The 26,595-nt window shown below is 54.5% G+C and overlaps 2 protein-coding genes and 1 non-coding gene across 9 annotated transcripts in view; 1 reads left to right on the forward strand and 2 right to left on the reverse strand.

Annotated features, from left to right (window-relative positions):
• The window catches only part of SLC43A1 (solute carrier family 43 member 1), a 30,203-nt gene extending 26,043 nt beyond the window's left edge, over positions 1 to 4,160 (reverse strand). For 3 of the 5 annotated variants that reach the window (XM_052652304.1, XM_052652306.1, XM_052652310.1), the window contains exons 1-2: positions 3,364 to 3,537; positions 2,529 to 2,695 (exon numbers count right to left, since the gene is read on the reverse strand). In XM_052652304.1, coding sequence (XP_052508264.1) covers positions 2,529 to 2,682 — 154 coding nt within the window. In that variant the 5' untranslated portion in view covers positions 2,683 to 2,695; positions 3,364 to 3,537. Of the gene's footprint in view, positions 1 to 2,528; positions 2,696 to 3,363; positions 3,538 to 3,961 lie in introns of those variants that run through there. The other 2 variants (XM_052652305.1, XM_052652307.1) reach the window with 2 other exon arrangements.
• A 12,467-nt stretch (positions 4,161 to 16,627) lies between these two features.
• On the forward strand, positions 16,628 to 16,699 carry TRNAC-GCA (transfer RNA cysteine (anticodon GCA)). The gene has a single exon. It is a non-coding gene; the product is annotated as a tRNA-Cys (tRNA).
• A 2,215-nt stretch (positions 16,700 to 18,914) lies between these two features.
• Positions 18,915 to 22,060, reverse strand: TIMM10 (translocase of inner mitochondrial membrane 10). Of its 3 annotated transcripts, none has more exons than XM_052652928.1 (3): positions 21,991 to 22,060; positions 21,391 to 21,507; positions 18,915 to 19,319 (listed from the first exon to the last, which is right to left on the reverse strand). In XM_052652928.1, exons 2-3 carry the CDS (start codon positions 21,459 to 21,461, stop codon positions 19,118 to 19,120), a joined length of 273 nt encoding a protein of 90 aa, XP_052508888.1. In that variant the 5' UTR covers positions 21,462 to 21,507; positions 21,991 to 22,060; the 3' UTR covers positions 18,915 to 19,117. The 3 variants fall into 3 exon arrangements, with proteins under 3 accessions (XP_052508888.1, XP_052508890.1, XP_052508889.1); XM_052652930.1 differs by lacking the exon at positions 21,991 to 22,060 and adding an exon at positions 21,630 to 21,984; XM_052652929.1 differs by lacking the exon at positions 21,991 to 22,060 and having other exon boundaries at positions 21,391 to 21,620.
• Between the last annotated feature and the right edge of the window lie 4,535 nt (positions 22,061 to 26,595).

Consider the following 26,595-nt stretch of genomic DNA (forward strand, 5'->3'; position numbering starts at 1 on the left):
TCTGGACGCGGTGGACAGGGCCTCCTCTGGCTGCGGTGGACAGGGGCTGCTCTGGACGCGGTGGACAGGGGCCTGCTCTGGCTGCGGTGGACAGGGGCCTCCTCTGGCTGCGGTGGACAGGGGCCTGCTCTGGCTGCGGTGGACAGGGGCCTGCTCTGGCTGCGGTGGACAGGGGCCTCCTCTGGCTGCGGTGGACAGGGGCCTCCTCTGGCTGCGGTGGACAGGGGCTGCTCTGGCTGCGGTGGACAGGGGCCTGCTCTGGCTGCGGTGGACAGGGGCCTCCTCTGGCTGCGGTGGACAGGGGCTACTCTGGCTGCGGTGGACAGGGGCTGCTCTGGCTGCGGTGGACAGGGGCTGCTCTGGACGCGGTGGACAGGGCCTCCTCTGGCTGCGGTGGACAGGGGCTGCTCTGGCTGCGGTGGACAGGGGCCTCCTCTGGCTGCGGTGGACAGGGGCTGCTCTGGCTGCGGTGGACAGGGGCTACTCTGGCTGCGGTGGACAGGGGCTGCTCTGGCGGCCGTGCAGGCTTCTCTCTGCGGTGGCTTCTCTTCTGGGGAGCAGAGGCTCTAGAGTGTGCGGGCTTCAGCAGCTGCAGCCTGCGGGCTCATCTGCCCTACGGTATGCAGGATCTTCCTGGACCAAGGATGGAACCTATGTCCCCTGCATTGGTAGATGGATTCTTAACCACTGGGCCACCCAGGAAGCCCCAACTTGTGTACTTTCACTGGGTGAATTGTAAGCTATGAGACTTCTATCTTAATCAACCTCTATCCATATTTTTGCTGGACAATGGGCAGCAAAAGGGAAGGAGTTTTGCAGGTGACAGAAATATTCTAAATATTGAATATGGTGATGGTTCCTAACGTGCGTAAATTTGTCCAACCTCATCAGAATGTTTGATATAAATTAATCTTCAATAAAGTTGATTAAAAAAAAAAAAAAAACACGTGCAGAGGGCTGGAAGAAGCCACTGGACAGGCAGAGACAGGCATTAAGGCCAGGAGGCAGCAAAGGGCAGGTCTCCCCGGTATCCAGGGCAAACAGCTCAGCACAGACGGGGACTCCTAGTCTCCCCTGGCACAGGGATGCCCCGGCCCTCTGCCTGATTCTCCCAGCCACCCTAGGATGTCCAGCACGCCACCCCAAGCCAGCGCCTCCTGACCCAGCCCGCCCCTCCTAACCAGCTGCCAGCTTGAATCCCCACTTCCTCAGGCCCCCATCAGGCTGTGCACGCCCACGCATCCTGCACCCAACCTGCTGCTTACGGATTAGTCGGGCAGGGGGTTGGAGCTGAGAGGGTGCAGAAATCAAGGGAGCCCCAGCTCCACCCCCACGAAGGCAACGGTTTTCTCTCACAGCCAAGGCAGGCTGCAGGGACCAGAGTCAGGAGCTGCAAGAAGCCAGGAAGGACACTCACACGGATCACGTACTGTTCCCTCTCACTGCATAGACACTGCCCTTCTTCCACTTTGCAGAGCAGGCGTCTAAAGCTCAATGGTTTAGCCTGTGTTCGTGCTCTCTACAGTCATGCCCGACTCTATGCGACCCCATGGACTGTGGCCCGCCAAGCTCCTCTGTCCTCGGGATTCTCCAGGCAAGAATACTGGAGTGGGTCGCCATGCCCTCCTCCAGGGGATCTTCCCAACCAGGTATCAAACCCTCGCCTCTTATGTGTCCTGCATTGGCAGGCGGGCTCTTGACCACTAGTGCCACCCAGGAAGCGCTCAGCGCTTTAGAGACCTTGCCAATGTCAGCCAGCTCCTGGGATTCTAACCCAAGCTGGCCCTCTTCCAAAGCCAGTTCCTCAGCCAGGCATTTGGAGGAAGAGGATAAGCAGGCCACGGCCAAACTCCATCCACATCCCTCCAGCTCCTTGGGCTGAGCCTGTCAGCTCAGCGCCCTCCTTCCCAAAAAAGAAAGATCCCCGTGTCAGACGGGAGGAGAAACTCAACTCCCAGGCAGCAGGTGGGGCAACTCCTTGTCTCTGGGCACTTGAAGACAGCCAGGGTTCCCAAGATTGCTAGAATTGTCACTCCAGCCTTCAGGGCCCCTCATACAAAGCCCAGGTGACCAAAATGGGAAACAGAGATCCCCATGAGCTGGGGCCCTAGAGGAAATGAGGCTACTAACTTTGTATAAGAGGTGACTTGAGGCCTCCAAGGGCCTGGAAAAGGAGGCACACCAACCCCCCCCCCACCACCTTGACGATCAAATCCAGCTTGAAGACCCACCTTTGCCTCCTTCAGCCTGACAATAGCCCCAGCAAGAAAACCCTCACTCAGCTAGCAGCTGCAGCGCCTCTTGCCCTAGGCCTGAGATTGCCAAAGGCTCCCACCCAGAACCTGGCTGCCGGCAGGACGCTTGGGTTTCAGTGCAAAGGGAATTCGGTTAGTGGGTTCTTCTCTAGAGAAAGTTTGGAGGGGATGTGGGGGTGCCCAAGCCCCTGGGGGAGCTCGGTCTCCAGCCTCCAACGGCGCCCCCCCCACCCCCTCCCCGTGTGCCGCCCCGCTGGTCCCTCCTCGGGGTACCTGAGCACACGCTGGAGTAGAAGCCCTCGTTCTTGAGCATGATCAGCAGGGAGCTCCAGCCCAGGAGCACGGCAGAGAAGAAGAGGTTCTCCAGCACCGCGGTGCACGCCATCCACCAGCGCCGCCGGTACGCCTGCTCCAGCGTGGGGGCCATCCCGGTGGCCAGCCTGCCGGGGCACAGGGGACTGAGCCAAGCACCCAGGGGACCCCGAGAAGCACTCTTTATCGTGGGGGCTCTAGAGATCCCCCTTGAGCCCGCCCGCTACGAGGGGACGCCCTTCACGGTGGCCCCCATCGCGTCCTGGGCTTCCCAGCGGGTCCCGCTGGGCTGGCTCTGGGCGCACGGGCAGCGCCGAAGGCGCTGGGGTCCCCCCCGCCCCCCGGGTCACTATCAGGGACCGAAAGGTCCTGTCTGCGCGCCACGGAGTCCTGGCGCGCCTCCAGGCTTCTCCACCGAGGCCCAGGCACGCGGTGCCCGGCTCCGGGCGTCCAAACCCGCGCTTCCCGGAGTCCCCAGAGGTCAGCCAGGGGCAGGGCGCGCTCTGAAGCCGCCGCCGGCCGCCAGCCAGCCTCCAGCTCCAGGAAGGAACCCCCGAGGCGAGCAGGATGAGGAAGGGGAAGTCCGATGGCAGCCCCTGGACACCCCCCTGCCTCCCTCCGTCTTCCCGTGGCCCCGGGGAGACCACTCCTCTCCCCCGGGGCCGGGCTCCCGCGGGCCCTGCCCCTTCCCGCGCCGGGCGACCCAAGTGCCCGCGGGCTCTCGCTCCCGGCCGGCAGCTGCCACGTGGAAGGCACCCCAGGCGGGCCCTCCGCGCCCCCTGCGCCCCCCGCTCACCCGAGGCGCCCGCCCGTCCTCTCCTGTCCGGGGAGGGGGCTCGGGTTCCCGCAGGAAGTCCGGCGGCCGCTGACTCAATAAGGGCCTGGGCGGCGGAGGGGCTGGCGGGCGGGCGTGTTTACCAGAGGCAGACCAGCCGCCCGCGCTCCCCCCGCCCTGCCCCCGCCCCAGCCTCGGGCACGGCCGCCGCCGCGGGAGGGGACAGCACGCGGGCGGCGCCGGGGCGGAGAGCGGCCGGGACTGGGGGAAGGAGAGCCCGAGGAAATCGCAGGGGAGAGGGGCGGGCCGGGCCGCAAGAGCCCGGCCCAGTGGGGGCGTGGAGAGGCGCGAGTGCCTGCCCCCGGGAGCCTCAGTATTCCCATCTGTGAAATGGGCCTGGGCCTTCGGGCGCGTCCGCAGGTCCGCACGGCCTCCGACGCGAGTGTGGCTCAGAGCGGAGGGAGGGCCGCCGGAGAGGGCGCAGAGGGCCAGACCGAAGGGGCGGGAGCCGCGCGCTCAGGTGACAGGGTTTCTTGGGGCGCCTGGAAGAACCGGCAGGAGCCACCCGGGGACCCCCGGCGCTCGGGGACCCCCCAGCCCAGCCCCGCCGGCCGCTCACCTCTGACACGGGCAGACGCGCCTCGCGTGGCCGCGGACCCGTCGGCGTCTGGTGTCCGGTGCCCGGCGTCCGGCGGGCCCAGCTCGGGACCGTCCCGGCGCTGGCGGCCTCGGAGGTTCCGCCTGGGGCTCTCACCGCCCCTGTTCCATTGGAGGAGGTCGGGGGACACGACGCCTCCGGGCGGCTCCCAGTCCGCGCGGCGAGGCTAGGACGAGGTGAATCGACGAACGAGCCAACAGCTGCATTGACGCCCGTCCGGGGCTGCGCCCCGAGCTGGGGGCGGGGGTTCCCTGCCCAAAGCCTGCCCCTAGGTCGAGTTTCACCAGCACGTGACTCGATCCCGAACACCCAGACACCCTCCCCGGCACACGGCCCTGCGCCTAAAAGGTCCACCCATCTCCCTGCCCCTAGCCTCTGCCCCGGCCCCCCAGGAGAACCAGGCAGCCCTCTCTGCATCCTCGGCCACATCAAAGAACAACTCGGCTGGAGCGCGCTGACCGCGATCCCGGCGCGGGGGCGGGGCGGGGGCGGGGCGGGGGCGGGGCGGGGGCGGGGGCGGGGGCGGGTGGGGTTTTGAACTGTGCAGTTGGGGAGCGGAGTTTTCCGAGAGAGACAGAGTGACACGGATTTCCTTGCAGAGGTAGTCAGATTGAGCTCTGAGAGTGGACGTGAACACTGCCCCGGGCTACCTTGAGCCAGTTGCTTGGCCTCTCTGAACCTCCCTTTCCTTCTCTAAGTTGTGGTAACAACAGCACCTACCTTACAGTGGTACCTATGGGAGGACTGCTGGAGAGCTGGGGGCTGGAATTGGGGGTTCTGAGGCAGGCAAAATGCTCGTCGCGGCAGCTCTTGGCACAAAGCAAGCATAATCAGACTTCACTGCGGCTGTTACTGGTGCCACTGTCATTATTATTATAGAAGATGTGGTGAGGGGAGCCCTCCAGACAGTCCCTGGACCTCCCTGAGCATCAGTTTCCTCCTCTGTAAAACAGAGGGTGAACTGTGGTGTGGACTCACGGGACGAGGGTGAGGGCCCATCAGTACAGGTGTGAGTTTATTGCGGTGTCTGAAGAGTGATGTTGATGCTGTTCGCAAAGCTCTTTGGCCGTGTGAGCAACTGCCCAGGACATTCCAGGCCCCAGACAAGAAGGACTCTCTGAACAGCTGAGCCACTTCGCCATGAGAGGAACTCACATTTGCTGAGTGGCTAACGTATGCTGGGCACTTTCCCGGCAAAGTGTTTGTCGGTTGCTCAGTCGTGTCCAACTCTTTGCGACCCGATGGACTGTAGCCCTCCAGGCTCCTCTGTCCATGGGATTCTCCAGGTAAGGATACTGGAGTGGGTATCTCTTCCCTTCTCCAGGGGGTCTTCCTGACCCAGGGATCAAACCAGGGTCTACCACATTGCAGAAAGACTCTTTACTGTCTGAGCCTCCAGGGAAGCCCATATTTTTCCAAGCAAAAGTTACCATTAAATCCTCAAAACATCACAGGCTCATTTAAACCTCGGAGCTTGTCACAGAGGGGCAGGCCTGGGGGCTAGCAGCTGGAAAACAGTAGGTCTAAACGGGATGGAAAGTCAGGGCTGGCTGGCTTTGAAGGGTGGTCCTTCCCATACCTCCAGGTCGGGAGGAAACAGCGAAAGCAGAAGCTTAGCAGCTGGAGAGGCGCCAGGACTTCTCTGTGGCAGGGGTGCAGTGGGTGTCAGGCACTGAGGGTTTTGCCTCTCAAAACGCACGACTGGCTCCCAGAACTTCCAGATCAAGGTCAAACTCCTTAGCTTCGCACCAGGGGCTCTAGAATAAGGACCCCGTGACCCAAGGTGGTCCTGGACAGGTCGCTTCGAGAAAGTAATAAAATGTTATGAGACCACTCCCTGTGAACAGGCCTGTGTGAACACACAGACACACACATCTACATGCAAATTCCAGGGGTTTTGTGGACCCAGCTCCACAGACTCGGGGGGTCCACGGCTCCCCTGTGGCTGTTAATGCTTGCCTTTCTCTCCAGCCCATATTTGCATCTTTTCACCTGGGGACCTGTCAGCTGCGTGGGGACCCGTCGGCTGCGCAGGGACCCGTCGGCTGCGCGGGGACCCGTCGGCTGCGCGGGGACCCGTCGGCTGCGTGGGGACCCGTCGGCTGCGTGGGGACCCGTCGGTTGTGTGGAGACCTGTTGGCTGTGCGGGGACCCGTCAGCTGTGTGGAGACCCATTGGCTGCGTGGGGACCTGTCAGCTGTATGGAGACCCGTCGGCTGTGTGGGGACGAGGGTCTGGTCTGCTGTGTTCACTGCGGTGTCTCCAGCGCCAGAACAACCCCTGGCAGCTAAGAGCACTCGGGAAGAACCTGTGGAATGAAGTGTGAAGCTGCTGCTTCCACATCGCCTTCCCTTTGCGCCTGCGATTCCTTCTTGTGGGAAAGACAGATTCCCTCCTTCATGTCCTCCTTCGCAACTCTTCTCCAGTTTCCCCTTTTGGCTGGAAGCTCTGATCTCCTAGGCTGGGTTAGAGGTGCTCCCCCACCCCCCACTGGCCTGCTCAATGCTATTCTTTCCTGAGATGAAATGCCCACCCTGATCTAGAATCAGCAGTATCTTGCCTGCTCCCTCCCCAGGAGCTAGAAGTCCCTGGAGGGCAGGCACAGTGGGAACCACGTTGTGGCTGGTTTGTATTATGCCTACAACCCATCCCAGGACCTGACCTATAACAGCCGCTGGTAAATGTCTGTCCAATAACAGGAAGAGCAGAGTGAGAAAGGGAGCTGGAGAGGATGGCTGGGGTCAGTTTAGAAGGACCTCTGCCAGGCCAAGAATTTCCCACTTTGTGAAATCAGTCAGTTCAGTTCAGTTCAGTCGCTCAGTCGTGTCTGACTCTTTTGCGACTTCAAGGACTGCAGCACGCCAGGCCTCCCTGTCCATCAGCAACTCCCGGAGTTCACTCAGATTCATGTCCATCCAGTTGGTGATGCCATCCAACCATCTCATCCTCTGTCATCCCCTTCTCCTCCTGCCTTCAGTCTTTCCCAGCATCAGGGGCTTTTCCAATTAGCCAGTTCATCGAATCAGGTGGCCAAAGTATTGGAGTTTCAGCTTCAGCATCAGTCTTTCCAATGAATATTCAGGACTGATTTCCTTTAGGATGGACTGGTTGGATCTCCTTGCAGTCCAAGCGACTCTCAAGAGTCTTCTTCAACATCACAGTTCAAAAGCACCAATATTTCGGTGCCCAGCTTTCTTTATAGTCCAACTCTCACATCCATACGTGACTACTGGAAAAACCATAGCTTCGACTAGATGGACCTTTGTTGGTGAAGTAACGTCTCTGCTTTTTAACATGCTTTCTAGGTTGGTCATAACTTTTCTTCCAAGGGGCAAGAGTCTTAATTTCATGGCTGCAGTCACCATCTGCAGTGATTTTGATGCCCCCCAAAATAAAGTCTGCCACTGTTTCCACTGTTTCTGCATCTATTTGCCATGAAGTGATGGGACTGGATGCCATGATCTTCGTTTTCTGAATGTTGAGCTTTAAGCCAACTTTTTCACTCTCCTCTTTCACTTTCATCAACAGGCTCTTTAGTTCTTCTTCACCATAAGGGTGTCATAAGGGTGGTGTCATCTGCATATCTGAGGTTACTGATATTTCTCCTGGCAATCTTGATTCCAGCTTGTGCTTCCTCCAGCCCAGCGTTTCTCATGATGTACTCTACATATAAGTTAAATAAGCAGGGTGACAATATACAGCCTTAACGTACTCCTTTTCCTATCTGGAACCGGACTGTTGTTCCATGTCCAGTTCTCACTGTGGCCTCTTGACCTGCATACAGATTTCTCAAGAGGCAGGTCAGGTGGTCTGGTATTCCCATCTCTTGAAAATTCTCCACAGTTTGTTATGATCCACACAAAGGCTTTGGCATAGTCAATAAAGCAGAAATAGATGTTTTCTGGAACTCTCTTGCTTTTTCGATGATCCAGTGGATGTTGGCAATTTGATCTCTGGTTCCTCTGCCTTTTCTAAAACCAGCTTGAACATCTGGAAGTTCCCGGTTCATGTACTGTTGAAGCCTGGCTTGGAGAATTTTGAGCATTACTTTACTAGCATGTGAGATGAGTGCAATTGTGCGGTAGTTTGAACATTCTTTGGCATTCCCTTTCTTTGGGATTGGAATGAAAACTGACCTTTTCCAGTCCTGTGGCCACTGCTGAGTTTTCCAAATTTGCTGGCATATTGAGTGCAGCACTTTAACAGCATCACCTTTCAGGATTTGAAATAGCTCAACTGGAATTCCATCCCTTCCACTAGCTTTGTTCATAGTGTTGCTTCCTAAGGCCCACTTGACTTCACATTCCAGGATGTCTGGCTCTAGGTGAGTGATCACACCATCGTGATTATCTGGGTAATGAAGATCTTTTTTGTACAGTTCTTCCGTGCATTCTTGCCATCTCTTCTTAATCTCTTCTGCTTCATACCATTTTTGTCCTTTTTTGTGCTCATCTTTGCATGAAATGTTCTCTTAGTATCTCTAATTTTTTGAAGAGATGTTTCCCATTCTATTGTTTTCCTCTATTTCTTTGCACTGATCGCTGAGGAAGGCTTTCTTATCTCTCCTTGTTATTCTTTGGAACTTTGCATTCAAATTGGTGTATCTTTCCTTTTCTCCTTTGCCTTTCTCATCTGTTCTTTTCATAGCTATTTGAGGCCTCCTCAGACAACCATTTCACCTTTTTGCATTTCTTTTTCTTGGGGATGGTCTTGCTCCCTGTCTCCTATATAATGTCATGAACCTCCGTCCATAGTTCTTCAGGCATGTTATCAGATCTAATCCCTTGAATCTATTTCTCACTTCCACTGTATAATCATAAGGGATTTGATTTAGGTCATACCTGAATGGTCTAGTGGTTTTCCCTACTTTTTTCGATTTAAGTCTGAATTTGGTAATAAGGAGTTCATGATCTGAGCCACAGTCAGCTCCCGGTCTTGTTTTTCCTGCCTGTATAGAGCTTCTCCATCTTTGGCTGCAAATAATATAATCAGTCTGATTTCGGTGTGGCCCATCTGGTGAGGTCCGTGTGCAGTCTTCTCTTGTGAGAAGTCTTACTTTGTGAGCTAGGTGATGGGAACGCCCAGATTCTGTTTGCTTTTAGTTTAGTTTGTATGTTTTTTAAGGAAGGAGATAGATACGGTCGGGTTTCTGTGTTTAAGGAGTGGAAAGAAGAGGGACTTGAGAACAGGTAAGAAGCCACTGTGATGGTTCAGAGAATAATAATTTAAAAAATAGGGCTCCTCTGGTGGTCCAGGGGTCGAGATCCTGCCTGCCCACACGGGAGACACAGGTCCGATCGCTGGTCCGGGAAGACCCCTCTTGCCAAGGAGGAACTAGGCCCTTGGGCCACAGCTGCTGAAGCCCGCATGCCCAGAGCCGCTGCTCTGAGACAAGAGGGGCCAGTGCGACGAGAAGCCCTTACACAGCCGGGGAGTAGCCGCTGCTCGCCTCAGCCGGAGAAGGCCCGCTCACAGCCGTGGAGACCCAGTGCAGCCACAAATCGGTAACTACAGTTTGAAAAGAGAGGGACTTTAAGGCAGCGGCACCCACTCCAGTGCTGTTGCCTGGAGAATCCCATGGGCGGAAGAGCCTGGTGGGCCACAGTCCATGGGGTCGCTAAGACTTGGCACGACTGAGCAGCTTCACTTTCACTTTTCACTTTCATGCACTGGAGAAGGAAATGGCACCCCACTCCAGTGTTCTTGCCTGGAGAATCCCAGGGACGGGGGAGCCCGGTCGGCTGCAGTCCATGGGGTCGCACAGGGTTGGACACGACTGAAGCGACTCAGCAGCAGCAGCAGCAGCAGGGGCACATGATAATGGCAGGTAGGGTCCTAGTTCCCAGACCAGGAATTAACCCTCGGCCCCTGCAGTGGAAACCTGGAGTCTTAACCACGGGGACCCCCTGGAAAGTCTCAGAGAAGAGACCAGAGACTCACCCCCGTATCAGAGTCATAGGGTTCACCCGCCCCCATAGTAACCCCCGTCTAGACTCTGACCCAGAGCGGAGGACAACTGGGCTGTTGCCTTGCGTGTCCTGTGAGCTGCTGGCCCACCAGCCTCCCCCTGGGGTGTCAGGACTGCATTCCTGGTCGCAGCCTGGCTCCCCTTCTCGCCCTGCAGCTGGTCATGTGTGCGGATCTGCCCGAGGCACTCGCAGTGCCAAGCCTCCCTCTTCCAGGAGGTAACAGTCTCCAGCTCACAGCGGAGAGATGATTTATTCAGCCCCACAAATAGTCACGGTCAACCTTTGCACGAGGAATGTAAATAAAACGGTGCAGCGACTTCGGAAAAACGGCTTGGCCAAGCATCAAGTAATTCCAGAGTCAGCGCTGAAACCCAGCATTTCCTCTCTTAGGTATATACTGCAGAGAACTGAGAACATTCACTTCAGTTCAGTCGCTCAGTCGTGTCTGACTCTTTGTGACCCCGTGGACTGCAGCACACCAGGCCTCCCTATCACCAACTCCTGGAGTTTACTCAAACTCATGTCCATCCAGTTGGTGATACCATCCAACCATCTCATCCTTTGTCATCCACTTCTCCTCCTGCCTTTACTCTTTCCCAGCCTCAGGGACTTTTCCAATGAGTCAGTTCTTCCCATCAGGTGGCCAAAGTATTGGACTTTCAGCTTCAACGTCAGTCCTTCCAGTGAACACTCAGGACTGATTTCCTTTAGGATGGACTGGTTGGATCTCTTTGCAGTCCAAGAGACTCTCAAGAGTTTCTCCAACACCATAGTTCAAAAGCATCAATTCTTTGGCTCTCAGCTTTCTTTATTGTCCAACTCTCACATCCATACATGACTACTGGAAAAACCATAGCTTTGACTAGACGGGCCTTTGTTGACAAAGTAATGTCTCTGCTTTTTAATATGCTGTCTAGGTTGGTCATAGCTTTTCTTCCAAGGAGTAAGCTTCTTTTAATTTCATGACTGCAATCACCATCTGTAGTGATTTTAGAACCCAAAACCATTATGTGGACACAAAAACTTAGACACAAATGTTCATAGCCCTGTTATCCATAAAAGCCAAGAAATGCAAACTACTCAGTTGTCCAGGAATAAATGGACAAATAAAAATGTGTGTCACAGGAATCCCTGGGGGTTCAGTGGTTACCACACGCCTTGCTGAGGGCCTGGGTTTGATCCTTGGTTGGGGAACTAAGATCCCACAAGCCCTGCATGGTGACCAAAACTAAACTAAAATAAAAAATGCGTAAGTAATGTTCAACGTATTATTCTTGGTCATAAAAATGTCCCGATATATGCTACCACATGGACGAAAGTTGAAAACATCACGCTGAAGGGAAGAAGCCAGATGCAAGACATCACATACTGTAGGACTGCGCGCATCCGAAATGTGGAAAACGGGCAGATACATGGAGACTGAAGGTTAGCCGTCAAAAACCAACAACGACTGAAAGTAACAACAAGGGGAGGGAGAAATGGGAGGAGGGTGAAGAAAACGTGCGATTAAATAGCGGTGATGATTGTAGAGCTTTGTGAATGTACTAACATTTGCTGAACTGAAGCCTTCAAAAGAGTGGGTTTTCTCATCATGTGAATTAAGTCTCAGTTTAAAATAATGGTTTTTTTTTTAATACTTTCACAAGCATCAGGCACTAGGGAATTGGAGGGTGAATAAGACACAGAGACTCTCTTCAGAGAACACAAAGTCCCGTGGAGGGGAGGCATGGAGGATTCAATTATCACGTTGGATTACTCTCTCGGTCGGGTCCGACTGTGTCCCCGTGGACTGTAGCCCACCAGGCTCCTCTGTCCATGGGATTCTCCAGGCAAGCATACTGGAGTGGGTTGCCATTTCCTTCTCCAAGGGATCTTCCCGACCCAGGGGTCAAACCGAGGTCTCCCGCATTGCGGGCAGACGCTCTAACCTCTGAGCCACCAGGGAAGCCCCCCAGTTATCACACAGCAAGCGCAATTGCATCTGAGGAAGCGCCACGCGGGGCAGAGGCTCTGTGCTGCCGCGAGTCACCCGGGAGGGGCGGTGATCCGGACCAGAGGGCAGCACGGAGTCCCCGAAGCGGCTGCGGCGCCAAGATCGGACTGCAGCGGACTTCCCGCGTCTGATTTAGCAGCGCCGAAAGGGAGGACCGGCCTCCCAGGCGGCTCAGCGGTGAAGAAGCCACGTGCCAATGCAGGAGACGCGGGTTGGACCCCCGGGTTGGGAAGATTCCCCTGGAGAAGGAAATGGCAACCCACTCCAGTATGCTTGCCTGGAGAATCCCAAGGACAGAGGAGCCTGGGGCGGGCTACAGTCCGTGGGGTCGCGAAGAGTCAGACGCGACTGAGCGACTGAACAAGAGCAAGAGGAGGACGCAGCGCCGAGGAGGACGCCCGGGCCACTGCGGGAGCTGACGGTGCGCCCGGACCGAAGCGCGCGCAGACGGAGGTGGGCTGTGGTGACAGGGTGCAGCTGGAAAGGAAAGACAGGCCAGCTGTACAGACGATGAGTGCTCAGTGACGACGGAAAGTGACCCTCCTCCCCGCTCCCTCGCTCTTCCTCCCTTGCTACCTGGGTCTGTAAAAGCGCCACCTTGCACAGTGGTTTAAGCCCAAACTGGAGTTATCTGGTCTCTGCTCCCAGCTCCGCCTTCCACAGGTGAGCCTGTGGTTCCATCTCTGGCGCTTGACTTCCGGCAGTCCAGTGGCTAAGACCGCGCACTTCCACTGCAGGGGCGTGGGCGCGCTCCTTGGTCATGAGTGACATGGCCAAAATGTTTTTTAAAAAAGAGAGAGAGATCTCTTCTCCATCGACTACTGTCCCGCAAGCCTGGGTCTCATCAGATGTGACCTGGACTCCTGCAGCCTTTTCACCCTGGCCTTCCGGATTCCTGCCACTCATACATGCAAGTCCGCCCTCCAGGGAGAATTACAGGCCGTTCCCCGTGGTGGTTTCCCGCGCCTGTTGAGCAAGCGTCCAGGCTCCCAGCAGCGCCCCCTGGCCCATCTGGGCCCTCCTGCCGCCCCCTTCCCCCTCTGCCACCTCCCCTCTCTGTGTTTGCACCTGGGTGACCTGTCATCCGTCAACACCCTGTGTTCTCCCACCTGGTCTATCTACTGATCCTCCAGACTTTGACTTAACCATCACTTCCTACAGGAAGGCTCTTTGACTCCAACAATAAGTCCCTCTGCTATATGACTCATGAGATATCTGAGCCGCCCTTTGACACATCTTATCACAGTGCATGTCTCTTCTGATGGGCTGTGTGGGCTGGCGGGCAGGGACCAGCGCCCACCGCCCCCACCACTAACACTAACCTGCCACTTAGCACAGAAACCACCCCCCTCCCCCACCCCCCGTACCCCCGGCAAATTCCTACCCAACCTTCAGGTGTCTCTCACCCGTGTCGCTTTCAGGGTGACCGTCTTCTCTGAGCACTCGGACCTGGGGTGGGGGGCTCATCCCTTTACGTAGCACTCCTCACAATTATAAGAGGAACAGATTTTATGGAACTGCTCTGATAATGGGCCAATGGCTAAGACTCCACGCTTCCAACGCAGGGGGCCCAGGGTTCAATCCCTGGTCAGGGAACTAGACCCCACAGGATGCCAGCAGGACTCTACACACCGCGAGGGAAAGATCCTGCGTGTTGCAGCTAAGACCTGGTGCAGCTCAATTACTTTTTTAAAGTGGCTGATTTTAATATCTGTCTCTCCCCAGATACTTTAATTTCTGTCTTGCTTCTCTTTGCCCCAGCATTCAAACTGATGCTTGTCACGAGATTTCCCTCAGGTCAGCCCACAAGAATTTGTATGAAACTTCCTGAAATTGCATAAGAAACTCCACGTGTGCATACAATTTTCCGAAGAACCAGTCTGTGGCTTTTGTTGGGAGTTTCAGAGTGCTCCAAGAGCTGAAAGGTTAAGAACTTTCTCCCTTCTTTCCTTCAAAATAGCATGCTGCTGCTGCTAAGTCGCTTTGGTCGTGTCCGACTCTGTGTGACCCCATAGACGGCAGCATGACGTCTATGTAAAACCATTGCCCTAGAATGTAAACTCCAGGTTGGCAAGGATCTTTATCTGTCCTGTTCCGTGGTGTACCCCAAATGCCTGGAATGGTGCCTCAGTCCTTCCAGGTGTAGGTGTAGAATGACCGAGCATATTCTCTGACAACCATTAACGGTTGTGAGAACTATTAGTGGTTGTTAACTCTTGCTGTGTAACAAATGACCCCAGAAAATAATGGCTTAAAGCGGCCTTTATTATCTCAGCTTCTCTAGGCTGGGAGTCAGGGTGCAGGTCCATTCTGTCCTCTGCTTCAGGGGCTCTCACAGGGCTGCAAAGTGCCAGCCAGGGCCGCCGTCATCCGACAGCTCGACTGGGGAAGGATCTGCATCCCAGCTCACTCGGGCGGGTGCTGGCAGGATTCAGTTCCGCGCTGACTGTGCGCTGGAGGCTGCCCCGAGGTCCCCACCATGCGAGTCTCTTCCTAGGGCAGCTGACAACATGGAAGCTCGCCTCCTGAGGGTTTGCAAGCAAGAGGAGAAGGGGAGGACAGAGAGGAGGGCGGGGGGCGAGAGGAACTCTACAAGGACGGCCATTACGATCTTTCGTGCCTGGACCTTGGACGCAGTTTTCATCACCTTCGCTGTGTTCTGCTCGACAGATGCAAGCCTCTACCAGGAGGAGTGAACACTGTGTTTAAAACGGATGAGCAATAAGGACCTACTGTGCAGCGGTGGAACTCCGCCCAGTGTTATGCGGCAGCCTGGACGGGAGGGGTATTTAGGGGAGAATGGGTACGTGTATATGTAGGGCTAAGCCCCTTTGCCGTTCACTGAAATTCGCATACTGTTAACCAGCTATGTTGCTCAGTTGCTAAACCACATCTGGTTCTTTTGCAACCCCATGGACTGCAGCCCACCAGGCTCCTCTGTCCATGGGATTTCCCAGGCAAGAAGGCTGGAGTGGGTTGCCATGTCCTTCTCCAGGGGATCTTCCCAATCCAGGGATCAAACTCACATCTCCTGCATAGGCAGGCGGATTCTTAATCAGCTATACTCCAATGCAAAATAAAAAGTTTAAAAAAGGAAAAAACAAATCCAACAATCGAAAGCCTCTCTGGAGGTTGGGTGCACAGTGGAAGGAGATCATACAGGGGGTGAACAGCCGTGAGCAGAGTGGGTGGCTGGTTAGGAGCCACCTTGGAGACCGCCCGCTCCCGGACAGGACGATGTGTTTTCTCATCCAGTGTCCGGCTCGGCTGAAAACCCAGGGAGCGCACGGTGCAGCGCAAAGGCCTCCAGGGCAAGCAGCTGCCGAGGAGGGGAGACACGGGCGCGGGAAGGCTCGCTGGGCGGCAGAAGCCCTGCCCATCCTCCAGCAGACCCCAGCCGCACAGGAAAGGAGGCGGACGTGTCAGCTCTTCTAACCTTTCAAAAGAAGCCGAAGCCCTGGTTTTTCACGAGACGCTCCTCGCTTTGTAAACCTGACAGTCTAGCGAGCACGCATGAGGATTGAGTTTTTGACCCTTCTCTTCGTCTGAGAAGGCGGGCCTCACCTATCCCACCACCCTTCACAGGTCTGTCCACCTCTCCACGCCTCCCCTCCCGCCCCACACTGTTCACTGAAGGCAGCGTGCGTGCCAGCTCATTCAGTTGTGTCCCACTCTTTGCGACCCCATGGACTGCAGCCCGCCAGGCTCCTCTGTCCGTGGGATTCTCCAGGCAGGGATACTGGAGAGGGTTGCCATTCCCTCCTCCAGGGGCTTGAACCCACATCTCTTACTGGGATTCCTTACCTCTAGCATCACTTGGGAAGCCCTCACTGAAGGAAGGCAGGGACCTAGCTAATTCACTCTGCACACTTTTCTATAGCTCTCTACACGTGGCAAGGCAACAGTAGATACTGTTGAATGAAATATGACTTTGCTGACATACACTGCATTAAGGAAGACTCCCCAAGTCCACCCTCACCTCCACCCTAGAGTGGGTAAAAGTGGGCTCTGAATTAGCTACAGTCCTGCCACTTGCTTGTTCTAGGACCCTTAGCAAGTTAGTTTTTGGAGCCTCAGCTTCTTCATCTATGAGAACCACAGTACCTGCTTCAGAGCTGTTAGCAGATCCTAATGAAATAATAATACACTCACTAGCACAATGCGGCAACAATAGGTTGTTGTTTTAATTTCTTGCTCTTTCTGGCTGCGCTGGCTCTTCGTCGCCCTGTCGCCCCCTGCAGGCACTCTCCGGCCGCGGCCGGCGGGGGCTCCTCTCTGCTCGCAGCGCGTGGGCGTCTCCTCACAGTGGCTCCGTGAGGGCTCTCGGCGCCCCATGGCATGGGGGATCTTCCTGGACCAGGGATCGAACTAGCGGCCCCCGCGTTGCAAGGTGGACGCTAAACCTCTGGACCCCCAGGGAAGCCCTCAACGGGTACTTGTACTCGAATCCGCACACACAGACACACACACACACCCATTTTCTTCTGGACCCTTGGCATGCCTCCCCTGAATCCTCGTCATCCATCTACCGCCATCCACCCGGCTGGCAGCTGGAGGGAACCTGTAAAATGCAGACCTGTCGTTTTCACCGCCAGGGTTCACCTCCTTCCAGTTTGCTGATGCCCTTCGGAGAACACCCAGCCTTTTAACACAGCTCTTCAGGCTTCCCTGGTGGCTCAGAGGTTAAAGCGTCTGCCTGCAATGCAGGAGACCCAGGTTCAATCCCTGGGTCGGGAAGATCCCTTGGAGAAGGAAATGGCAACCTGGCAACGCACAATGGCAACCTGGCAACGCACTCCAGTATTGCTTTGAGAATCCCATGGATGGAGGAGCCTGGTGTTCTACAGCCCACGGGGTCACAAAGAGTCCGACACCACTGAGCGACTCCACTTTCACTTTCAGGCTTTGGAGCTGCGCTGGCCGGGCCTCGGACAGAGCTCTTCACCACCCACCTCCCATCCCATCCCACTCCAACATGAGCTTATCTGTAGCTGGAACCTCTTCTCTCCACCCCGACCGCCCCTGCTTCTAATATACGTTTCAGCGATGCACCCTGGGAACTCCCGACACTCCTGCTAGACCTGAAGGCAGGCACAGTCTGTTTTCCTCACCACTGAGCGGACCGGCCCCGGCGGGCGGACTCCCGTGGGCGGACGGCGCCACCTGCTGGCCCACACCGCCACTGCAGCACCTGGACGGGGGCTCTCAGCCCACCCTGGAGGTGATTTTTTAACTTTTCTGGGGCTGTTATCCATGTCTCCTTACACCCAAGTTAACAATTTTTTTTAAAAGTTAACATTATGAGTATTTAACATGGGAAAGGGAGGCACTTCCCCAAGTGACTTAGTTATTATTAACACATGTAATCTTCACAACTCGATGAACTGGCATTATCACTTGATAGACAGGGTAACTGAGCTGGTTGCTGGCCGTGAAGAACCTGCCTGCCAGTGCAGGAGATGGAAGAGATGAAGGTGCGATCCCTGGATCGCACGATCCCTGGAAAAAGGGCATAGCAACCCACTCGTCTCCTTGCCTGGAGAAGCCCGTGGACAGAGGAGCCTGGTGAGCTGCCGTCCATGGGGTCGCCAAGAGCCGGACATGGCTGAGCGTGCACTCAGTTGAGGCAGAGCGGTCAGATGCCTCCCCAGGAGCACACAGGCTGGAACTTTCACCCCAGGCGGTCTGACCTGAACCTGTTTTTTCCCGGATGCTCCATGCAGTTTGTGGGATACTAGTTATCCAACCAGGAAACGAACCTGGGCCCTTAGCAGTGAAAGTGACGCGGCCCAACCACTGGGCGGCCAGGGAATCCCTGAGCCTGTCCTCTGTAAGCCTGACACGTGCTGCCGCTATTTGTCCTGCGCGCCCAGGGGCCTGGTGAGGTTACATGCCGGACGCCAGCCTCTGCTACCACAGCGGCATTGGGGTCACCGAAGCTCCCGGTGCAGAAAGCCGCCCTTTCTGAGCTGCAGTTCTCCAAGGGCACCGTCAGGACAGGAGTCGCTGCGGCCTCTCCTCTGCGAGGCAGCACGTGCGGCAGTCCGTCCTGGCCTCCAGGCTACCGCTCCTCTCCTGTGACCCAGAAACCACCACCTCTTGGAGGCCCCGTTTCCTAAGAGGGCCTCTAGCCTGCTGGGTGGATCAGACCGCAAGATCCCACCAAGGGTGAGGAGTGTGGTCCCCAGGGTGGACTCAGATGGACCTCGGATGGCTAACAGCGGTTATCACTCAGGCCCTCCCCTGGATCACACACCGTGCGTGACGTTGGGTCCCTTCACAGGTTCCGCTATGGCCGTTTAGCACCAAGACGTTGTGGCTACTTAAGTTCCATCTCCTTCCCACCCGCTCCTCTAAATAATTTCTTTTCCATCATTTGGGAAAATGATGTGCCGGCCTGCACTTTAGTTGTTAAACATAAGAAGCTGGGCTTCCCTGCTGGTACACTGGCGAAGCAGCCACCTGCCGGTGCAGGAGACGCGGGCTTGATCCCTGATCTGGCAAGATTACACCTGCTGTGGAGCAACTGGGACCATGAGCTGCAGCTGCTGAAGCCCCCGTGCCCACAGCCTGCACTCCACGAGAACCCCACATGCCGCAGCCAGAGAAAGCCCGCTCCCAGCAACGAAGACCCAGCGCATCCAAACCAAAGTGTATGCTCGCTACAAAAACAGAAGTATCTCGGGAACCTTCTCTGGCCCAGTCATACTATAAGTGGTTTATTCACGTGAACTCTTGTTACCTTCCCCCAGCCCTATGACCGTCCACTTTGCAGATGAGGAAGCCAAGCACGGTGAAGTCAGGCTCACGCAGCAAGCGGCTGACGGGGACTGCCCGCTTAAGCCACAGGACCGGTCTCTGCTTTAAACACGTCAGACTCCCTCTGCTGGTAGAGGCTGTGCCTGCTGCCTTCACTCCCAAGTGCCAGGCACACTGCTTTGCACACCGTGGGTGTCAACAAATTTGTTTTAATATATAATATATATATACACACACAGTCACAGGGCCCGCCTGGGAAAGGGCTCCATCATATTCCAGCTCCTGGAGACTCTCCAGAAGGAGTCCAGGCCGGGCAGTCTTTACAGATGCCCAACGTGGGGCACCTTCAGTAGGCGGGTGGAGGGTGGGGTGCACCTCAGGGTGTGCCGCCGCGCCTCACACAGGCCCAGAACTCTGCTGCGCCCGCTTCATCAGCTCCTCATCCTGCATGGACAGCTCTGTCAGCTTCTTGCCCATCCGCTCATGGATGTCCAGGTACTTGGAGACACAGCGGTCCAGGCACACGGACTCGCCCTTGGACAGCTCTGCTTCCTTGTAGTGGGGAGGCACGCACTTCCGGTGGCAGGCGCTGGTCATTCTAGAAAGAAGGGTAAGGCCGGATCAGCAGCCTGCTGTGGCAAACCAGGAACTCGCGACCACTCCTGCCTTGCTACCCTGATCTCACCTGCCAGGAAGGCAGTGTAAACCCCCAGCCTGCGCCTCCGCCGTCCAGGGAGGCCCTTGTCTGGCCCATGGTCACCCCGTGTTTCTGACTCATCAGACAGGAACCATTAGGTGAGTACTGGCTACGTTCCAGACATCATGCTAAGTGCGTGACGTGGATTCCGCCATGCAGTCCTCAGGATGACTCCATGCAGTCGGCACGATCGTTACCCCCTTTTTACAGATGAGGGAGTGAAGGAACAGGGAGAGCCTCAGGATGACATAAAGCTGGGCTACGAGCCCAGGGGGCCTGACTGGGGGCTCCCAGGGGGCGCAGTGGTAAAGAACCCACCTGCCAACGGAGGAGACCTAAGAGACGTGGGTTCGATCCCTGGGTGGGGAATATCACCTGGAAGAGGGCATGGCAAGCCACTCCAGTATCCCTGCCTCGAGAATCCCACAGACAGAGGAGCCTGGTGGGCTATAGTGCATGAGGTCGCAGAGTCGGACGCGACCAAAGCAACTCACACGCTCGCATGGAGCCTGACTCCACAGCTCACTCTAGAAAATCATTCTCACAGACAGCCTCCAAGACAAACCCAACTAATCGAAGGAGGATACCAGACAGTTTTAGCCAATAAAAATAGCAAATAGGGGAGGGGGATTCAGGATTGGGAGCTTGTATACACCCATGGTGGATTCATGTCAATGCATGGCAAAACCAATACAGTATTGTAAAGTAAAATAAAGTAAAAATAAAATTAAAAAAATAAATAAATAAAAAAATATAAAATATATAAAAAAAATTTTTTTAAGCAAATAATTGTTGACTGCCTACTTGTGTTGGGCTTGATAAGTCTTATATTTTAACATTTAATATTTATAATGTCTTTATGAGGAAGGTACTATTCAGTTCAGTCGCTCAGTCGTGTCCGACTCTTTGCGACCCCATGAATCGCAGCACGCCCAGGCCTCCCTGTCCATCACCAACTCCCGGAGTTCACTCAGACTCACGTCCATCGAGTCAGTGATGCCATCCAGCCATCTCATCCTCTGTCACCCCTTTCTCCTCCTACCCCCAATCCCTCCCAGCATCAAAGTCTTTTCTAATGAGTCAACCCTTCGCATGAGGTGGCCAAAGTACTGGAGTTTCAGCTTTAGCATCATTCCTTCCAAAGAAATCCCAGGGTTGATTTCCTTCAGAATGGACTGGTTGGATCTCCTTGCAGTCCAAGGGACTCTCAAGAGTCTTCTCCAACATTACGCACCCCATTTTATAGCTGGGATAACCACCAGTCTGCAAGTCCAAGTAACTTGCCCAAGGCCAGAGTAGTAGTGGTTGATGTGGCTGTGATTTGTTCCCAAATCTGCCCAATGACTCGTTAGGAGTCAGACTGAAGTCCTGGTCCTGGCACTGCTACCACCGAGCTGTGGACCCTGAGAAAGCTGCTGAACCTCTACAAGCCTCAATGTCCTCACCTTAAAAATGGGACAAGGGAACTCAGTGGAGAGTATAAAAAGATAATGCCTACAAAGTGCTCAACACTGCTAAATGGGTTATGCCGGATCTGTCAAAAGGCAACTGCTCCGCTGTCCCCAGAACCCAACCAGAGCCTGGTTTCTCTTCCTGCACAGCTCCTCCATCATCAATTCCATCCCAATCCCAATGTCCAAGTCATTCTAGTGAGTCCACATTGCGGCTGCATTAGCCCTTAACCATGGAGGTGGGTGGAGAAGGAAACGCAACCCACTCCAGTCTTACCTGGGAAATCCCATGACAGAGGAACCTGGCCGGCTACAGTCCAAGGGGTGGGAAAGAGTCAGACACGACTCAGCCACTGGGCATGCATGCATGCTTGCATGGGGGTGGAGGTGGGTGCTGGGAAGTATGGACCTCAGTTTATCCTAAATTGAGACGAAGATTTTTCGGAAGTCGCGCACCTCTGCCCTTGGAGAGGATGACTTGGGAGCAGTCTCTTAGACGTGAGCAGCAGGACCGGCCTTACCTGTTGTACATGTCGGCCATCATCTCTACCTCCAGCTCTGCGGCCAGCTGCTGGGCCCTGAGGGGGTCCATCTCAGCCCTGCGCCCCGGAAGAGATCTCCAGCGGGCCTCCTAGTTCCTGGGTTTGGGGGTGGGGGTAGACATCACGGTCAGCACCCAGCCCGCCCAGCCGCTTTCCCGTCCAGGGGCTGCAGGACGTGGAGGAATCGCAAGGGCATCCGACCAGGAGGGGCCGCTGACCTCGGCAAGCTCAAGCACTCAGCGTCAGACGTGGGAACCGAGGCCCCGCCCAAGGTCGCAGAGCCGGCGACGGCAGGCCTGCAGAGCGGGTCCCGGCGCCCTGACGCCCAGCCCCTCAAGGTGGCGTCTCTCCGGGAGAAGAAGCGGGGGTCCGGGACGGGGCCCCGAACGGCCTGCACGAACGCGCGGGGCCCTGCGGATCCGATGCGACGCGGCCCTGCGGGGCCGGGCCCGGGGCCACAACCCTGGAGCGGCGGCGCCGTCGTCGGGGTCGCCGCGCGATCCGAGTCTCTCCCCGAGGCCCGGGCCTCCCCCTCACGCCCCCAGGGCCCCCGGCCTCGGGCACACGCCACAAACTCACCGTGCGCGAGGCTGCGGCAGGGCGGAAGCACGTGGGGCGCGGCAGGCGGGAAGTCCCGCCTCCCTTCCGCTCAGGCCGCGCTTCCGGCGTGAAGGCCCCCGCCGCAGGCGGCGCCGGGAAATCCGCCACCATAGAGAGGGAGCGGCTGGCTCCGGCCGAAGGCGAGGGAGTCCTCCAGGTGCTAGAGAGGACTGCAGGGTACCACAGAGGCTGCGGCGGGGCGTAGAGCGCCCGCAGCAGGTAGCGTTAGGGTCCCTAGCGGGGATGGCGGAGCGGCTTGAGTTTATGGGTTCTGTCGGAGCGGGCAGGGGTACCGAGCTCGGTGAACCTCACCCTCCGCGGAGGTCGGAGTGCAGGTCTGGTGCAGAGAAGGAAGGACGTCCTCAAACTGCAGCTCTTAGATGCATGTAACCCCACCTGGGCCGCCTAAAATCACCCCAGTGTCCAGGGCCCACTTCGCACCAAATAAATCAGAATCCCTGGGGCTAGGACCCAGGCATCAGTAAGTCGTGGGAGTGTGTAATTTCCTCGGTTCTGTCTCGTCACAGCAAGAATTTGAAGCGACAGAGGTTAAAACCCTTGGATAGCTCCGTGTTACAGCGCTGTTGTATTTAGAAAATAAAGCCAACCCAAACGGCGGGAAAAGGGGGGAGAGAGCGCCCTGGCCCTTGGGCCCCTGTTTGTGTGTGTTTTTCCTCCCCTGGGCCTGCCCTGTGTAAATTGGGCTCACCAGGAGTGCTGTTGGTGCTACCTGAGGTCCTCTGGTCCTCGAACCTTCCTTTGTTCTATTTTCTTGGGCTTTTCCATTCCTTGTCTTTTAGCCACCACCATCCTGGGCTCCTTTTTCCTATTCTAACTACTTAACAGGTCCATTGTAGAATTCCCCTGCGATTCCCCTGTGCAGGCAGGTTTGAGAGCCAGAGTTCAAGAGGGCTTTCCGATGAATACAGCTGTGAGGAGATCCCTGAATTGTCTCTGGGGTTGCAGAGACCAGCGAGGCGCCTTCTTATAGAAAGAGGAGTCCAGTATACAGTATGTTTTATTCAGTTTCTGTTAGACCCCCCCCCCCCCCCCCCAATCACAGACAACTACCCAATCTGATCACACAGACCACAGCCTTGTCTAAATGAAACTAAGCCATGCCCTGTGGGGCCACCCAAGACGGATGGGTCATGGTGGAGAGGTCTGACAGAATGTGGTCCACTGAAGAAGGGAATGGCAAACCACTTCAGTATTCTTGCCTTGAGAACCCCATGAACCGTATGAAAAGACAAAAAGAGGACACTGAAAGATGAACTCTCAAGGTCAGTAGGTACCCAGTATGCTACTGGAGATCAGTGGAGAAATAACTCCAGAGAGAATGAAGAGATGGAGCCAAAGCAAAAGCAACACCCAATTGTGGATAGGACTGGTTATAGAAGTAAGGTTTGATGCTGTAAAGGGCAATATTGCATAAGAACCTGGAATGTTATGTCCATGAATCAAGGCAAATTGGAAGTGGTCAAACAGATGACAAGAGTGAACGTCAACATTTTAGGAATCAGCGAACTTAAATGGACTGGAATAGGTGAATTTAACTCAGATGACCATGATATCTACTACTGTGGGCAGGAATCCCTTAGAAGAAATGGAGTAGCCATCATAGTCAACAAAAGAGTCCAAAATGCAGTACTTAGATGCAATCTCAAAAACGACAGAATGATCTCTGTTCGTTTCCAAGGCAAACAATTCAATATCACAGTAATCCAAGTCTATGCCTCAAAAAGTAACACTGAAGAAGCTGGAGTTAAACAGTTCTATGAAGACCTACAAGACCTTCTAGAGCTAACACCCACAAAAGATGTCGTTTTCATTATAGGGGACTGGAATGCAAAAGTAGGAAGTTAAGAATCACCTGGAATAACAGGCAAATTTGTCCTTGGAGTACAGAATGAAGCAGGGCAAAGGCTAATAGACTTTTGCCAAGAGAATGCACTGGTTATAGCAAACACCCTCTTCCAACAACACAAGAGAAGACTCTACACATGGACATCACCAGATGGTTGACACCAAAATCAGATTGATTATATTCTTTGCAGCCAAAAATGGAGAAGCTCTATACAGTCAGCAAAAACAAGACCAGGAGCTGACTGTGGCTCAGATCATGAACTCCTTATTGCCAAATTCAGACTTAAATTGAAGAAAGTGGAGAAAACCACTAGACCATTCAGGTATGACCTAAATCAAATCCCTTATGATTATACAGTGGAAGTGAGAAATAGATTTAAGGGCCTAGATCTGATAGATAGAGTGCCTGATGAACTATGGACGGAGGCTCATGACATTGTACAGGAGACAGGAATCAAGACCATCCCCAAGAAGAAGAAATGCAAAAAAGCAAAATGGCTGTCTGAGAAGGCCTTCCAAATAGCTGTGAAAAGAAGGAAAGCAAAAAGCAAAGAAGAAAAGGAAAGATATACCCATTTGAATGCAGAGTTCCAAAGAATAGCAAGGAGAGATAAGAAAGCCTTCCTCAGCAATCAATGCAAAGAAACAGAGGAAAACAATAGAATGGGAAAGACTAGAGATCGCTTCAAGAAAATTAGAGATACCAAGGGAACATTTCATGCAAAGATGGGCTCGATAAAGGACAGAAATGGTATGGACCTAACAGAAGGAGAAGATATTAAGAAGAGGTGGCAAGAATACACAGAAGAACTATACAAAAAAGATCTTCACGACCCAGATAACCACGATGGTGTGATCACTCACCTAGAGCCAGACATCCTGGAATTCGAAGTCAAGTGGGCCTTAGGAAGCATCACTACGAACAAAGCTAGTGGAGGTGATGAATTCCAGTTGAGCTATTTCAAATCCTAAAAGATGATGCTGTGAAAGTGCTGCACCAATATGCCAGCAAATTTGGAAAACACAGCAGTGGCCACAGGACTGGAAAAGGTCAGTTTTCATTCCAATCCCAAAGAAAGGCAATGACAAAGAATGCTCAAACTACCGCACAACTGCACTCATCTCATACGCTAGTAAAGTAATGCTTAAAATTTTCCAAGCCAGGCTTCAGCAATACGTGAACCGTGAACTTCCAGAGGTTTAAGCTGGTTTTAGAAAAGGCAGAGGAACCAGAGATCAAATTGCCAACATCCGCTGGATCGTGGAAAAAGCAAGAGAGTTCCAGGAAAACATCTCTTTCTGCTTTATTGACTGTGCCAAAGCCTTTGACTGTGTGGATCACAATAAACTGTGGAAAATTCTTCAAGAGATGGGAATACCAGACCACATGATCTGCCTCTTGAGAAATCTGTATGCAGGTCAGGAAGCAACAGTTAGAACTGGACATGGAAAAACAGACTGGTTCCAAATAGGAAAAGGAGTACATCAAGGCTGTATATTATCACCCTGCTTATTTAACTTATGTGCAGAGAACATCATGAGAAACGCTGGGCTGGAGGAAGCACAAGCTGGAATCGAGATTGCCAGGGGAAATATCCATGACCTCAGATATGCAGATGACACCGTCCTTATGGCAGAAAATGAAGAACTAAAAAGCCTCTTGATGAAAGTGAAAGAGGAGAGTGGAAAAGTTGGCTTAAAGCTCAACATTCAGAAAACGAAGATCATGGCATCCTGTCCCATCACTTCATGGCAAATAGAGGGGGAAACAGTGGAAACAGTGTCAGACTTTATTTTTCTTGGCTCCAAAATCCCTGCAGATGGTGACTGCAGCCATGAAATTAAAAGACACTTACTCTTTGGAAGGAAAGTTATGACCAACCTAGATAGCATATTCAAAAGCAGAGACATTACTTTGCCAACAAAGGTCTGTCTAGTCAAGGCTATGATTTTTCCAGTGGGTATGTATGGATGTGAGAGTTGGACTATAAAGAAAGCTGAGCGCTAAAGAATTGATGCTTTTGAACTGTGGTATTGGAGAAGACTCTTGAGAGTCCCTTGGACTGCAAGGAGATCCAACCAGTCCATCCTAAAGGAGATCAGTCCTGGGTGTTCATCGGAAGCACTGATGTTGAAGCTGAAACTCAAATACTTTGGCCACCTGATGGGAAGAGCTGACTCATTGGAAAAGACCCTGATACTGGGCAAGATTGAGGGCAGGAGCAGAAGGGGACGAAGGAGGATGAAATGGTTGGATGGCATCACCAACTCAAAGAACATGGGTTTGGGTGGACTCTGGGAGTTGGTGACAGACAGGGAGGCCCGGCGTGCTGTGGTTCATGGGGTCGCAAAGAGTCGGACATGACTGAGCGATTGAACTGAACTGAACTAGCTGCCCCGAGCCATCTCTCCATAAAGATGGTTAGGCAGCCATTGCGGCTGTCAGCAGAGCCATGCTAGCATGTCTGGGTGAAGAAGAAGGGCATTTGTGAGTGTGTGTGAGTGTGAAGGGTGTTTGTGAGTGTGTGAGTGTGAAGGGCGTTTGTGAGTGTGTGAGTGTGAAGGGCGTTTGTGAGTGTGTGAGTGTGAAGGGCGTTTGTGAGTGTGTGAGTGTGAAGGGTATTAGTTGCTCAGTCATGTCCAATTCTTGGCTACCCCATGGACTGTAGCCCATCAGGCTCCTCTGTCCATGGGGATTCTCCAGGTAAGAATACTGGA

This window comes from Budorcas taxicolor, chromosome 15 (genome assembly GCF_023091745.1).
Source record: "Budorcas taxicolor isolate Tak-1 chromosome 15, Takin1.1, whole genome shotgun sequence".
Lineage (NCBI taxonomy): Eukaryota > Metazoa > Chordata > Mammalia > Artiodactyla > Bovidae > Budorcas > Budorcas taxicolor.